The sequence below is a fragment of the Zosterops lateralis genome (assembly GCF_965231275.1).
Source record: "Zosterops lateralis genome assembly, chromosome: 1".
NCBI lineage: Eukaryota > Metazoa > Chordata > Aves > Passeriformes > Zosteropidae > Zosterops > Zosterops lateralis.
In genome coordinates this window covers 36,116,790-36,132,921 of record NC_139762.1, presented here as the reverse complement: position 1 = coordinate 36,132,921, position 16,132 = coordinate 36,116,790, and the positions used below count along the sequence as shown (strand labels likewise).

At 39.1% G+C, this 16,132-nt stretch overlaps 1 protein-coding gene across 1 annotated transcript in view; it reads right to left on the bottom strand.

Moving 5' to 3' along the window:
- CHN2 (chimerin 2) overlaps positions 1 to 16,132 on the bottom strand; it is a 158,779-nt gene that overhangs the window by 63,564 nt on the left and 79,083 nt on the right. The window contains exons 4-6 of the mRNA XM_083880746.1: positions 6,503 to 6,534; positions 3,298 to 3,411; positions 1,357 to 1,642 (exon numbers count right to left, since the gene is read on the bottom strand). Of these exons, the coding sequence (XP_083736872.1) occupies positions 1,357 to 1,642; positions 3,298 to 3,411; positions 6,503 to 6,534 (432 nt within the window). The remainder of the gene's footprint in view (positions 1 to 1,356; positions 1,643 to 3,297; positions 3,412 to 6,502; positions 6,535 to 16,132) is intronic.

Sequence of the window (16,132 nt, the reverse complement as noted above, 5' to 3'; positions counted from 1 at the left end):
AATTTCCTTTCTTTTGCCTCTTACAGCATTTAAAATCACCCAGTGTCCAGTCACAGGAATCAACTGAATGAGCATTGGATGTCTCAATGGCATCTACTCCTCTTGGATATTATACCACCATTCAATTGAACCAAAAACTACCATCACCAGTGGATTAATACGTGAATGGAAGACTTCTTGTGCCATTCTCCAAACGCCTTCCCTGCATCAGTATGTCTTCCCTAAAAAATGTCATTGTCCATGGAATTAATTTGTTATAGAGGATGAATAGGTCTACATGTCAGGTCAGTTACTCAAGCAATTATTATTGCTGAGAAATACAAACCAGTAAATGATCAGCCAATACAGATATGTGAACCCAACAGAAAATTCTGCTAGAAATGCCCTAGAGAAACAAGGATACACATAAAAAATGCTGATCTCTTTCATACTTGTCATGACTCTATGACAGCAAATTCACTCCCTGCTTTACAAATAAAAACTGGCTCCAGTTCCCAACTAGCTGGCCAGCACTGAACATTAAAATCAACAGTCACACTGCACAAGTATGCTTAACAAATGTCAGTAAGTCAATTCAGCACAAAGACCAGACTCAAAACCAAAGTTTTGTTTGACAGCTCTTGCTGCCGTACCACCTGGGAAATGAAAATATCCACATGTCACTGCTTGCAAGGCTTTCTCATATGTAAAATAATTTCTAATTTTACATCTTCAGATGGCTGCTAACTGCACAAAATTCTCAGTTTATCATCATGTAAGCCCTAGTCCATACAATGCTCTGGGATATGACTGCATAAGAGAAGGAGATCAAGCAAAGCCCACTTCAAATGAGAAGAGCGAGAAGAAATGGAGGCTAACAGACAACATCCCAATTTCAGATCCATGAGAAGGAAAGAAAACACCAAATATCCCAATTTGAGACCCATCCACCAAAGGCTTGTCAGAGAAGAGAAGCTTTGAACCACGTACAGAAAGGCAACAAACTTGAGCTGTGGTGAAGGGTCAGTGGGAACCAGATTCATAACCCTACTGTGGAAAATGCTTGAGTATATACATGGACAAATATAACCTGTGACCAATTTTAGATGCGGCTTCTAAGGTAAATGTTATATACCCATATATTTACAGCATGCAAACATTTGCATTTGGTACTTATTAGAAAGTTTTCATCATGAGCTCCAGTCAAATATTAGTTGGGAACCAAGGTCATATTAAGAGGATGCAAACTTTGCAGTGGAATAGCAATAGTTATTAAAGTATAGGAAAATATAAACAGGTCTTCTGACAAAACATTTTCTTCTCAGGTTTGATAGAAAGACTGGTATTAATTATGAAAATTTTAAACTGAATACTTACCTTTTCAACTGGAGTATTTTCTTCACTCGTTACACTTGCTTTTCTTGATTCATTTTTTGTTCTGCTCAGCCTCCGAGACACTTTTTCTCTAAGCAAAGTGGCGTATCCAATGTGCTCATAGATGGGGTTTGTTGTCATTTTGGAAATATACTCAGAAGCCTTTGTTTCTATATACAATGTTATCAAGCCATCTGTAACCAGATCATGGATTGATTCAAATCTTTTCTCCCCAACGAAATGCTTCCCATCATAGAATAACCTGTAGTTTAAGGTCTGATTACCAAATCTGCAAACACCAGAAAAAAAACAGAGGGAGAGAAGAGAGAGAGAATTCAGACTGTATTGAAGGCTCTTCCACTCTTCCATCCTGAAGCACTTTTGAGGTGCAAAAAGTATGTGCTTAACCACATATGGGCATATTTACAGTCAACAAAGAGATGGACATCTACTAAGTAATCAAAATTGTAAGAGTCTGAATAACACTCTGTCAGGAAGCCAGGGAGACCAAGCTCCTAATTCAGGGCCCAATTAAATATCCAAAGTTAAGTGGGAAAACTCTAGCCCTATTTACAGCAGCTGTAATCTATTGGGATTTTTTAAGTGTTTTAATAATCCAAGTGCTGTAGTAGCACATTCAGTTTATGACACTGAGGTTGGAATCCTATCACTGATTAAAGCATTCAAAGATATGATACTGTGTTAAATAGTCCTTATATTGCAACAAAGCTGCATGTCTGCAAGTTTTGTTGGGACTTCAAATCACATGGTTTAAGCCTCTTATTCTTTGCCCACATTTTTCATATAAAATCCCAATTTATAATTAAATTCAGATTTGATTCCACAAGTAATTATGCAGATGGATTTAGAAAACATATTGTTTCATCAAAACAATAGACATCTTGCCATAATTTTTATCCTTTATTATTTTTTAATCCTTCATTTTGAAATCTTCACTAAAACCCTAAAAAATTGTGTTTGTTCTTTTTCAGCTGACACAAACTGGTTTTAATTTACACCACTTTTTAGTTGGCATGACTCACTAGCTTTACCATCTGCACATCAATACAAATTCTAAGCATGACTTCAGCACTGTATCACAGCTACTTGGGGTAACTCCTCAAATGATTTTTCTTCATGTCTTACCAGTAGAAGGGTAAAAAATGCAGATTTCTAGTTTGTGTACATCTCACAGGAGTGAGATTAAAAATTGGAAAATATTGCCAAGGAGTTTGTTTCATCAAAACCTAACTGAATATCTTGTCCTCTTGCTGCTAATACATAGTGTCCTTAAGAACTGAGAGGACAGGTTTTGAATGACACAGCTAAGCCAGGAAAGACACCTGTGAGGGGCAGTGAGTTTGGAGCTTGGATTTCCACTGTGTTTTTCATTCAGTTGAATAGCAGACTCTTTGAGCAGCAGCATCCCATGCTCTACAGTGTATTCCTACAAAAATTTGAGCTCTTACTGGGGAAGAAAACTGCCCGTTTTCAGCTTCTAAATGCCATGATTTTCCAGCTTTATTTGGGGTTATTATCACAGATAGTTGTTGACATTTGTACACAACATTGAGCTCAGAGGACAACTTGGCTGTGTCCTCTACTAGGACACATTCCTGTTATGTATTCACTCATGTTTTTTACAGAGTCTTGAAGAAGATCCATCTTTACATGGATCTTCTACTTCAAAAAAAAAAAAAAAAATTCTGAAAATGGGCACTGCTTCTGAAAAAGGACTTCCTAGCCAGGTGCTGAAGGGGAGACTGGGTTGCTGCAGTGCCATGATAGTCAAACTGCTGACAAGAGGGTGTAAAAGCACTCCGGTATCACACTGTGTATTAGGTAACGGTGGAGGCAGACTTCACTCAAAAGGGACCCGGTACAATCCCCTCCAGTAAGCACATTTACACTGGAACTAAAAGCCTCTATTAAACCAGAACTCACCTGAGAGCAAGGGTGTAGCAGCCGGGTTGTCGCTGGCTTTCTCTAAGAATATATGCTCCTTCTACACCAGCAAGAATTTCATCTGCCTGCTCCCGAGAAATTATCCCATGAAACCTGAGGGGAGATATTTCAGTGACTTACAGAATATCCAACCAGGAAAACATCCTTCTCCACACCAGGAAACATTTGAAAACTTCAGCACTCTCGAGCACCTTGGTCTAAGCCATCAAGGTAGTATCCAAGGAGCAGGATGGTCACCCGGCCTGGACACATTCAGCATAGACAAAAAATTACAATGGAAATGCACTTTCAGTTAGGGTAAACTCAGTTGCACCCAAAGATTATTTTCTGTAAGTGCCCTGTCTTTTCTTCTTGCAACTTTTCTCTTTTACCAGTCTATGTCCCTCTTCCTTATTTCCTTTCCAGTGGCCTTAAAACAGAATTGAATACTAGGCAAAAAGGCATTTAAAAATATTGAATTATTGTACTTAAATAAGTAGTTATTTAAAGATACGTATTTATATACATAAATATTTAAGTATAATTAAAATCATAGATCTTCTTATCAATTAGCTTTATTTTAATATTATATTGCTTCCTCAAACAGACAAAAATGGAAACAATTATTCAAAATTCTGTTCCGCATATATTAAAGTAGAAGAAGGTACAGAGAAGTCTTGAGAAAAACATTGTTTTCTTCATGTCAAGGAGCTCCTCATTCAGTGCTGGAAAAAAGCAATACTTCTCTTGATTCTTTTGTCATTGCTATTTTAAGAAAGAAAGGCGGCCTAGGATGCACAATTAACCTTATGAAAACCAATATTTAGCAGAGATCTCTCCATAGGTACAAATTCAGTCTTGACAGCAGTTTGAGTCTTAACTCCTACGCACATTTTGCTAGCTGATAAGTCTCTGAGGGTCTCTTCAGAGGTTTAGAAAGTTTCTATTTTTGCTGCTGTCTAAAAAAAAGGCACTAAAATCTACTGGCCTTCAGCATTTTCTCTTTTCTGACAATACATATGAAGTGGCACATTCCTAACACTGCCTCTGGCTTGGTAGTGAAAGAGAAGAAAAACATGGTGGATGTAAATGCAATTGTTCCACTCTCTTTATGTTGTCTTTTCACAACTAATACATGTTGAAAATATTAGGTTTAGACGACCTTTCCAGTGTGACTTTGTGTTAAAGGTAATGTGAATTGACTCATCTTTTCTCTCTGTACAGGTAGGGGACAAGCATCCTCTAAATGACATAACTGAAACACAATTTTAACCAGTAAACTCAGGGCAGTTCATAATTTTAGTCAAAAATAATAAGCATAAGCTATTCCCCACAAAATACAGCAGATATAAGGTTAGATACTAGGACAAAATATCTGTGATCAATTTAAGAAATCATTTGGATGTTATACTTGGGGCATCTGTGAAATTTATTTAACCATGGGCGCTAAGCGCTGGGTAATCTGGACTTTCTTATGGATATTTTTAGCACATTTTTATAAGAGCACAGAAAGAGCTTGTATGTGGGACAAGATCCCCTGAACTAATGCCTGCTTCTGACAGCAGCCAACAAGAAATGCTAACAGAAAGAGGGCAAGAAGCAGTGACATATTTCTTTCACTTCTCATCCCTGTCTATCCATCACTGCTTTAGACACAATCGTGTCTGATCACTTGTGACCTTACCCTTCACATATTTGAGAATCTCACTTGTAAACCCTTTTAGATCTTGGTGCTTTTGGCCTCCGCAGCTGCCTCTGGCAATAAACTTGAAAAAGGCCCTTTGCATGTCCCCTTTTTGGGCACCACTGTGGTGACCTGTTGTCCTGTAGCAGGAGCTGCATCCCTTTGCTCCACCATTCCTGCCCCGCACAGTACCTTTATTTTCTCCCATAACTTTGGAGAAAAGGATGGAGGAGGAAAGGTAGAGAGGGACCAGAAATATGTGCACTACTTAAAATGCAGCCACATCACAGATTTATATAATAATGTAATGATGGCTTTTTCAGTTTCTTTCCCTAGAAAATCATGTTTCTCTTTCCAAGTACTACTGAGTACTGAGTCAACTGCTTTTAAAGGACTACCTCAGTACTTCTGAAATCTTCTTTCTGAATGATAATAACTAAGGTGATCTTGCCTGGACAGGTTCACCAAGGTGAGGTCTCACAGTTCCTGTTAGCCCTGCTGCTCCACAAACCCAGGCACGTTCCTGGGTAAGAGACTGCAGCAATGCTTTTACAAGTCCTGCTGTAGGAAGTGTGATGTGTTACTCAACCAGTTGCTGTCTTCAGCTCTGTTGTACTCTAGTGGTTGCATCTGAATTCCTCATTGGCAAAGATAATATTTAAAAAATGAAACTTCAGTAATTAGGGGCAAAGCTACTGGCTCTCGAGGTTTCTGACGGTAGAAAATGATCATTAAACACAGATGGTGTGTCTGGGATGGAGTAAAAAGTAGAACATGGGATCTAAGTAATTCAGCTAGTGATAAGGACAGGGGTCTCAGCATATTACTCAGTGAGCATCTCAACATATTACTCTAGTACAAAGGCCAAATGCCAAGCCTGGGTGGCTGCTGCAGTGGCTGTGCCTTTCAACTTCACCTGCCCAGATCTCCATGCTAACGCACAACACAGCCCCTTCCTGGTTATTTACTGGCAAAAAGACTGCTGAGCACAAAGGAATTACACTCTAGTGGTTTGTTATTTTCCTTCAAAGAAAAATACAACTCTTATTTGGGTATTTTGGACCCCATAACTTTAGCAGGGAGAACAGCAGGTGCACAAGTAGCAGTACACACATAATTCCACAACTCAGTAGGGTAGTGAAAGAAACATACACAAAAAGGCAGTGAGAGAGACAAACTGCTTCTCCCCTTCCCAGGCCAGTACAGAACCTCTAGCAGGCTTAAACAACAACAAAAATAAAAGGAAGGAATACCTCAAACAACATTTTTTTCCCAAAATTCTCCTGAGAGAAGTAAAAATAAGATGCAGGCTCACACAAAAACATAATCCAAGGATTGTGACCAGCAGAAATGGACTGTATCACAGCTATATTATTAGTCTTCCATTGCATTTGGGTTCCAGTTGAAGTGAAAGGTAGAGGAAAATATTTTATTAGACCTCCATTGTGCCTTTTTTAAACAGATCTAGAGTAACAACTTTTGGAAACACCCAACAGACGCTTAAAAGAGAAAAACACTTACTCTCTTCCATAATACTTTGGTCTGTTCTCCACCTAAATTTTGAAAGAAAGAAAAAAAAATTAAAAACATAATAAACTACATAAACATAAATTACTATTGATTAATAAGGGGGACTAATGCATCCATCTAAGCTACAATATTCTGCAGACTCAAAACTGTGACTGGAACATGACCACACAGAAGAATAGAAAAATGTAAACAGAAGAGGTGGTTTTATTGAACTATTTCTGGGAGGGAAAACATGTATCAACAGTCAAAAAATAGAACTACACACAACTGTATGAAATCTGACCAAACAGACAAAGAATATTTTTCTGCAGTTTTGCCAAAACATTATTTATAACATAAAGTAAGATTATTTTTGTTATATACCCTTTGTATACACTTCATACCCTTTATTTATATTACATATGCATTATGCATATATTCTATATATACTTAAGAACATTTATACACCATTTATATACATTTTTGCCTTTATGTGGCGGCTAACTGAAAACAAAATGTTTAAAATCCTTGGAAGAAACAGGAGTTTATGTATTTAGACCTAGTCCTAAATTCCGTGAAGTCTCAAGCTTTTGTGGGCCTGACCCAAAATACACTGGAAGTCGCCGGGAAGACTCCCAGGTATGTCAGAGACCTTTGGACCAAACCTCAGGGATGCCAGGCTGTCACCCACGCTCTGGGCACGGCAAATCCCGGCTCCCTGTGCCATTCCCGGTCCCCGTGTCCCTTCCCGGCGGCTCCCGCGGCGCGGCCGGCAGGGGGCGCCCCCCGCCCAGCCTTGGGAAGGGGCCGCTCCCGCGGGCGCCCCAATTAGTGCGGCCCGGCCGGGGGTCGTTCATTAATGCCCAGGGATCGTTCATTAATGCCCAGTGATCGTTCATTAACGCCCGGGGGTCGTTAACGCCCGGAGCTCTGCTCAGGCGCATCCGCACCCAAGTGTGTGCAGAAAGAGCCGCTCCCTGTCCAGCTCCAGAGCGCACCAACAGTGTCATCCCGCCGGGCTGCAGCTTCAGGCAGGGCTTTCATATAGTAAGCACGTCAGAACTTCATCTAAGATACACATAAAGTCTCCAAGTTATTGAAGAAGGTTATCTGAGCTCTGTGTATCTCAATGAATATGTCTGTATCGGTGGAATTACTGCTCCATATGTGCTAACACATGTATGACAAATTGCAGTTTCCAGACTGTTTCATTCTTTAGCATAAAACACATTTAGTGATTTTCCCTCAATCTCTCTGACTGGAAGCAAGTGCTCTTGTTCTTGTTTTCATGAATTCTTATTATTTTGCTCATAAAAACTTTAAATTGGCAAAGGTTTTCTTTTTACATTCTTTTCTGAATAGCAAATGCATAACTGTCACATTTCTGATTCAATAATCTACATGCCAAGCACCGAAGAGAAGCAGCTGACTTTCTTCCCTGCAGTCACTAGGGCTACAACACAGCACAAGATGAACAAAAGTCTGTACAAGATAACGAGAATCTTCAATGGAAGACCTATGGGAGTTCAATCAAGTCCTTACTGTGCTTCTTTCCCAGCTCGGCATTTCTTTTCTAGCACGGCACTAACAATAGCAGTATCATACCCTTGGAACTCCTACCCAGGAATAATACCTTGATACAAACATTTCTGAGGGGCAGGAATAAGAGAGAAAAGAAAACACAGAAGTGAAGAGAGAGCAAAATCAAAGGAATTGCCAAGTGCAGGTGCTGTGCTTCTATGTGCAGATATGGGATCTTAGAGAAGAAAGTGCATGAATTCAATTCAACTTTCAATTTTTAGGTAAAAAAATAATATCAAGAAAAGATGTATTACCTCTGAAAGGAGGCTGTTCATATGTTCATCTTCAATAGCACTATATGACTATTATCTTGGAACTGTGCAGCCTTCTTGTCATCCTTATAGACCTTAATAACCCTTGAAAGCATAGATTTAGCTGGCAACTCAATTAAAAATTGGGTATCAGAAGCTGGGTTACGTAAGACCACCACATGCAATCTTCTCTTTCATGGAAACAAAGGCTACTCAGTACACTGAAAACTGCCAAATAAAATACTTAGACAAAAGAAGTAAAGCATGACTTTAATTTAGGTAGTCAGAATCTGCTTCTGTTTAAAAATACTCATTTATCTTGATTGCGTTTATATACAGAATAAACCCCAACACTTTCAATCTACCTCAGAAAAATTAAAGAGTTACTCAGCTCCACCTTTGAAATTAGCTTTAAGCACAGGTTCCCCCATATATATATATGTATATATGAAATATATAAAGTATAAACACAATCTGGAAATTATCTGGAACAAAAAGGCATATTTTTTCATCCTTATCACACTATTCATGCAAAAATAGAAACTTTTCTGTGAAATTTTTATAATTTGACTAGCAGCTGACTGAACCACACTGGATAATGTGATTTCCACTTTCCCTGCTGTTCATGAGCTGAAAGATTTGCTCTACTGAGAATCCACACAAAGCCTCTCTACTTCTCTCTTCTTCCTCCTATTCCATAGAACAGAAACCTTCACTCCAAAATCTTATAGCATTCATGTGTCTAAAATCACTGCAACTTCACTATCTGGCTTTAGACAGGAAAGATACTGTAGTATTTCCTGACATGAAGCTCCTGATCTGTCAGACCATCCAGGTGCCTCAGAATCTAAAAATCCCCTCTTCTGCTTACTGCAACCTTTACCCTGAAATAATAATTTCTGTCCTAACCAAATCTACCAAAAGGAACAAACACAAGGAAACAAAGTTAAAGCAAGATGAAAGATCAAAAATAACATCAGGGTCTCTACATCAAAACCAGAATGTTGGACTGAACTTGGAAATAAACCAAAAGCCTGCACAATTGATGAAGCAGAGGCTTAAAAATATCAAAGGAGCCAGTAGGTCTGTTTTGTGCCGACTGCAGACTCTGTAAAAACTTCAAGGGAAATTCTATATATTCCAGAAGGCAAAGGTGACTAAAATTCAGTTGGGATTAGCTTTCCCTCTGCTGTTATAAATGGGCTTGCACACACAAAGTCAAGCAGATCCACCTAAAAGAACTCTCAGCAGCGGAAAGAGCAGAAAATCCACAGGTAGGAAAGTGACTATTTCCTGGTGGTAGGAGCCCAGAACAATCAGCCCTATTCTGAGGACACATTAGATATTTTTGCATAATAATGCCCATGAAGAACACTTTCATCACTTTCAGTATAGTCCTCACAATTTCTTTGCTGAAAAACGAGCCACCTTTCCTAGGCAACCAGTTGGCTCTAATGCATAACTCCCATGACATGGAGCAAGGGGAGAAATCAGGGGGTTTGAATCATTTATGGATTCTTAAGCTAACAAACAAGAACAAAGTACAAAAATGAGGAAAATTACTGAAGACAAATTACAGCTCTTCACTAGTGAAAATATATTTTGCCTTGAAGAGCATCACAGCTTGATTTTACTTCCCCCATACAGAAGATAAATTAAATGGTTTCTCCTTCTCCGCTAAAACTATGTGGCAGCTTTCAATTCAAATGTGAGATGATAATTTTTTGGCTTAGAAAAAGGCATTTTCAAAAGGCCAATTTCAAACCAAAAACGTTCCTCCAGAGCAGGCATTTCTGGCTGTTGTTCCAGAAACCATGGGGAATATGCTGAAAACCATTAATGAAATTCATAGTTGTATCAATTGTGAAACACCAGTGAATGCCAAAATTGTTTAAAACTCATGTCACATTGATCAGGAAATAAGATGTATGGTAAAACAACCTAAATCACTACTAATCCAGTAATCTTACAAAGCCAGCAACATTCAATGACATCTAGTCTTGATGCATGTTCAAAGAGAAATGAAGCCCTGCACAGCCCTCCTGGCACTCTGCAAAGGCCTTTGGAAGCTCATGTTTGAGAGACTCTGCATACTCCAGCCTTGACTCCCAGCCTGCCAAACCTGATTGCCTCTCCCCATCCACAAAAACCCCTATCTTGTTCACAGTATAATTTTTTACACCATATCCTTCAAAGTTGTACTTGGATTTGATGTCAACACTAAGAAAATAAGCCTTCCTAAAATGAACAAGCTGTCTGAGTTAATTCAATATATAATGTTTACATAATTTTGAAGTTCACTGAATTTCAATGCACTGGGATTTGTGGCTCCTCTTCTGGCCAGGATGGTTTAGCCCTAACATGACATACTGCCACTAATGTACAGATTATTGTATTAAAATCCCACACCACTCTGCAAGATAACTCATCACAAAACTACTGGGAATCATGCAGGCAGGAGGTGAGCATCCCCTAATGTGACAGATTTTCATTGCAAGCATTGACATCCAAGCCACACTGCACTCAAGATTTCAAGATACCCTGAAGAATTCTTTCTGCGTAACTACTACCACAGAAATAGAATAACCCTAATTTCAGAAAAAATTTAATTTCTCTTCAGCTTCATTGCACAAGACATATTTCCTTATCCAGTGGCCAGAGCTGAAATCTAGAAATGCTGGAATGAAAGTTTAGAAATCCCCCTAGGACAGCAATTCTCTAAGTCATAAGGGCCAACACAGTATAACATTGTGTACTGTGGACCCATTTCAGCCACTACCTTAATACATCCATGATGAGAATATAAAAGGGGAAGGGAAACAATAAGGTGGGTAGCTGCACTTGGTTCTCTGTTCTTCAAAATACAGAGAGAACAGAGAAACAAGATCCAGGAGTTAATAATGTTGGTGTGTTTACTCAGCGCAGGCAGTGAGGCATTTTCCCAAAGGAAGTTTAATCTGATATATTTTCTGTTTGGAACAATCCTAATTATTTTTCAGTAACTCTGGTTGACTGGATATAGATATGTTTTTCAGCTCAGTTTGACATAAAGAGAAATAGAAGGGTTGGAAGAGAAGCTTTCAAGACAAGCACAGTAAAAAAACAGACTGTAAAGAAAAGGAGTTTATTGTCTGTATTGTTCAGCTTTTGGCAGATTTATCGTAAGCCCACTGCAAACTTTATACCTACAATCAACAACCAAAACGGATTAAGGGAAATTGCAAGCCCCCATTAAATGGAATGAAGGAAAGCTATGCTGTATTTCTTTACTCCTTTAAAACCTTCTTTTGCCTCTGCATTTTTCAAATGAAAAATTCTACTTAAATCAATTAACATGTCTAAAATTCTCTCCAAATAGGACAAATTATTTCACAACAATGATTTTTAAGCAATTTGAGAGAACATTCTTTTGGAAGGGAAATATTTATCTTTTTTTTTTACCTTTAACCAATTTTTTTCCTTTATTATCTTACCAGGTTCCTTGCCACCACGTTTTCAAAGAGAAACAGCTCTTGGTTTTGCAAAATGTTTCATACCACAAAGCCTGTTGCTAATTTTGTCAGTAGGAATAGGAGCAACACAACATCTCTAGTCCCCAGCCAAGGACAGGCCAGTTATGGAGCTTACAGTGCACCTACATAATGAAAAGATGTTTTTCTCCCTTCAGATTTTCTGTCAATGCCATGTGTAACTTCCTGAGTCTGCTGCTGTACTTTGATTGTGGGATGAGGGAGGAGCAAAGACATTCTTCAAAAAGAAACCAGCCCAAGTCCCCAGAACATATTCCACCTGCACTGCCCCTGTGCCAGAAGCTGTCCAGAGAGAAAGGTGACATGAATGGTTTGAGAGTGTGCATCTCCTTTTATCAGTCAGTCACAGAGCCACGGAGACACCAGCATTGTGGCCACCTGAGGGATGCACATTTAGCCACGAGACAGCAAGGGATTACAGTGCCTCCAAGAAGGTAGCTGGGAGCAAGATGCCAAATCCATTTAAAACAGCAGAGAGCCAATGACTAGACAGATCTCTGCAGAAAAGGATCCTGACATCGTTACGGATCAAGGAATGAACTTGAATCATTGGATGCTGTCTGTAGCAAAAACTGCCAAACCTAGAATGTCATACTGTGGTACAAACCGAAGAATGCAGCTGACAAGACACCTTAGAATAATCCTCTCCTTGTGATGTCCACTCAGAAAGTCTCTAGATGGAATAATGACTGTGGATTTGGCACCACGTCTCAAGAAGGACTGAAGCAAATAAATGGAGTGAGCAGGGATTTAGCAACTGTAAAAAGACAAGAAAGATTGGCCTAAAGAACAGGAGATAGAGAGGGGCTGTAGCAGATAGGTACAAAGAAGGCTGCTTTCCAGAGGAAGTAAATTTGTTGTCTGTGTGTTGACTAGATGTGACAAGAAGAAATAGGCCTAAACTGTCAAAAAAGAAGATTGAACTTAAAAAAATGTTAAAAAACAATTAAACACTAACTAAATAAGAAGAGGCAGTCAAGAAATCCTCATGAAGCCTTTTTCAAGGCTTTAAGAAATAGACATGCAAACATATCTTCTTGACACAAGGATGACAATCTCTTGAGTTTCTTCTGGCCCCAAGATAGCACAGTCCAGCCTATTCCTCATTTCTGCCTGGGCTGTTCTCCAGAGATAGGGGTAAGCAAGGAGCAGACTTGAATAGGCTGTAAAAATCACATACAAAAGAACAGTGGTACTCTGCCCACCTCTGTGAGGGCTCTCAGGAGAGAAGGCAGCACTGAGAAGGCAAGAGAACCAAGAGAACTGTTCTGGAGGAGAAAGACAGGCCTTCAAGTGATAAACTTGTCACCACTTAACTAAATAACAGAAGCCAGTTTAAATCCATCATCATTATAATGAAATGCCAAATTGTGTTTGGTATCTTCTAACAAAATAATTCTGTGGAAAATTTTACGGTGCCAGGGAGAAGGTAGGAGTGTTCTTCACCAGTAGAAAGAATGCAAAATAATATAAGACAAAAGTGAAGAGCACAAAGCATGCTTTTATTAGCTGCTGTTCAAGGCTGCACATCTCTGCTCTGATGGCATGTTGCAATCTATGGAGAAGGTAAAATGCATAATGACTCTTTTTCAGAAGGACAACATGTAGCAAAGAAACACAGGAAGTTCTGCAGGTGTGACTTACTGTGGCACTTACTGCAGGTTGATTTCCACTCAGTCAAGGTTATTTCTACCATTTTAAAAGACAATTTATGTTCAAATAATTTAATTCCCCTGTTTACTTACTTGCTTGTATCCAACTTTCGAAAGAGCTGCTTTAAGCCATCCTTTCTGAGGGTATTTTTAACTCAGGTTTGCTTCCCTTCTGTGACCTTAAACAAGCTGACCAGCAGCCAATAATCAATACACCAGACAGAACACTATAGACTCCAGAAGGTAACAAAAATCTCTCCCAACATGGACATCTCTAACATATTTCTGTAAATACTCAGCTCTAACAGAAAAGATCAAGATTGAATAGGAAAAGAAAATCCAAATATTTTCTCATGCTGCAAAGAAAATAATGGTCCTTTGAACATGAGCTAAAATAAAATGAAATAAATCTTAATCAAGAAGGCTGCTGCTAAACAGTCAGGGGAGACAGGGTCAGGTTCAAACAATTTCAACAGCAAAAGCAGGAGTCATCTATTTTGTTATGCAGCTTCCAGTCACTCAGTAAGGGCATCATTAAATGTAAAAGGAATATCGATGTTACCCTGAATGCAGGATGAAATATTTGAATATAACATTTAAACTATGCTCCTTTTTTTCAAGAATGATCTGTTGAGTCATTTAAATGGGAAGAAAAAATATCCCCAGCAGCAGCAGATAAATGCAGTAAGCCACATCAATGCTCTGGATCCTTCTATAACAACTGAGAAGCACTAAAACATTCCTATGACGCACGACACAGCAGTCCACAGTTCCAAAAAGATGTGTGTAACTGACTGATTTGATAATTTTTGTCTTTAGCTATATACATACACGTACAGGAAATATAGGAAGGAAGACAGAGAGATGTGCAAAGTTTCTATATTTATTTGCATTAGAAATACAAATTCATCAGTTGCTCAATACTCAGTTCCTGGTTTTGACTAGGGTAGAATTAATTTTTGTCCCAGTGGCTGGTATGAGGCCATGTTTTGGATTTGTGATGAACACAGAGTTGGTAACACAGAGATTTTTTTTTTTTTATTGCTGAGCAGGGCTTACACAGAGCCAAGGCCTTTTCTGCTTTGCATACTGATGTGCTGGTGAGGGGCTGGGGTGCATGGGAAATGGAGGAAACACAGCTGGGACAAATGATCCAACCTGACCAAAGGGATATTTCAGACCATGGGACATCACGTTCAGTACATGAAGCGGGGAGAAGGAGGTAGAGGGGAATGTTTGGAGTGATGGCATTTGTCTTTCCAAGTAACTGTTACACCTGACAGGGCCCTGCTCTCCTGGAGATGGCTGAACACCTGCCGGCCCATGGGAAGTGGTGAATTAATTCCTTGTTTTGTTTTGCTTGTGTGTGCAGCTCCTGTTTTCCCTATTAAACTTCATCTGAACCCATGAGCTTTCTACTTTTTATTATTCTGATTCTCTCCCAAATCCCACTGGTGGCGAGGCCATGACTGAGTGGCTGCGTGGGGCTTGGCTGCTGGCTGGGGTTAAACCAGGACAGTTCCTCATCTTGAAACTTGAAAAAAGATACCAGACACGAAGTCAGAGAGCAGAGACAGCAAGACCCCCTTCTCCAGGCACAAGGAATACTGGCCTGAATTGGAACAGGTATGTAAACCTGTATAAGCACATAGCTTTTTCACCTACACCTTCAGTAGGCTTATTGATAAACTTTATCTAGGTCAAGATATGAAAGAAGCTTTCATTTATTTTGGCTTGAAAACTTCTTATATTCAACACCATGTCTAAATAAAAAGAACCTGCTTAAAAGAGTGATATGTAACAAGGATAAAAGGAAATAAAAATCTAGGAGAATAGCAAAAATCACAGACACACACGTGCATCACACACTTCCAAGGAGAGATGGAAGGGAGCACGAAACTGCAAAGATTTCAAGCAAACCCAGAGGGATAATTAGCATGTTCATCAGTCCATAAAGACAGCTACCCACAGTTTGTGCTCATCAAACAAGTCAGAGCTTACCATCATGTCTTGCAAAAAGACTGTTTTAACTTTTCCATTTCATAGTGATCAATAAATGCACTGACTGCTTCATACTGTTTTCCTCTGATGAAGATGAACACTAGTCTAATTTGCAAATCATAACCTAGACCATTAGTAAATCAAAACTGAGGAGATTCAAGTGAAACAGATAAACCTCTTCTAGTTTTGTTTAGCTATAACTACTTAAATGAAATATTTACTATCCTGCCTGCAGAATAATTAGGAAGCTTTCTCCTCTGTTCAGTAGTCAATGGACTGTTAAAATGAGAATGATGTGGCTTCGTCGGAGTGCTCCACCACCTCACTATTGCAGCAGAGAGACTGCAAGACTCATGGACTCTAGGAGAGATGAGATTTCCTGTCAGTCACTAAAATACCTTGGAAAAAAGCACCAGCAAATTTTTGTGATATGATGAATACAAGGAAATTTTGGGCAAGCAATATTCCTGCCTCCCTTCTTTCCTTTCCTTCAGCTGCAAAGAACAGGCATTCTGTGGGGTAAAAAAATTCACTACAGAGATTTTACAGAAAAATGACATTTTTCTGTAAAATTTTAAACCCACATTTTAAATTTATGTAGAAAAACCTGCAGGTAGCTGTTTTAGA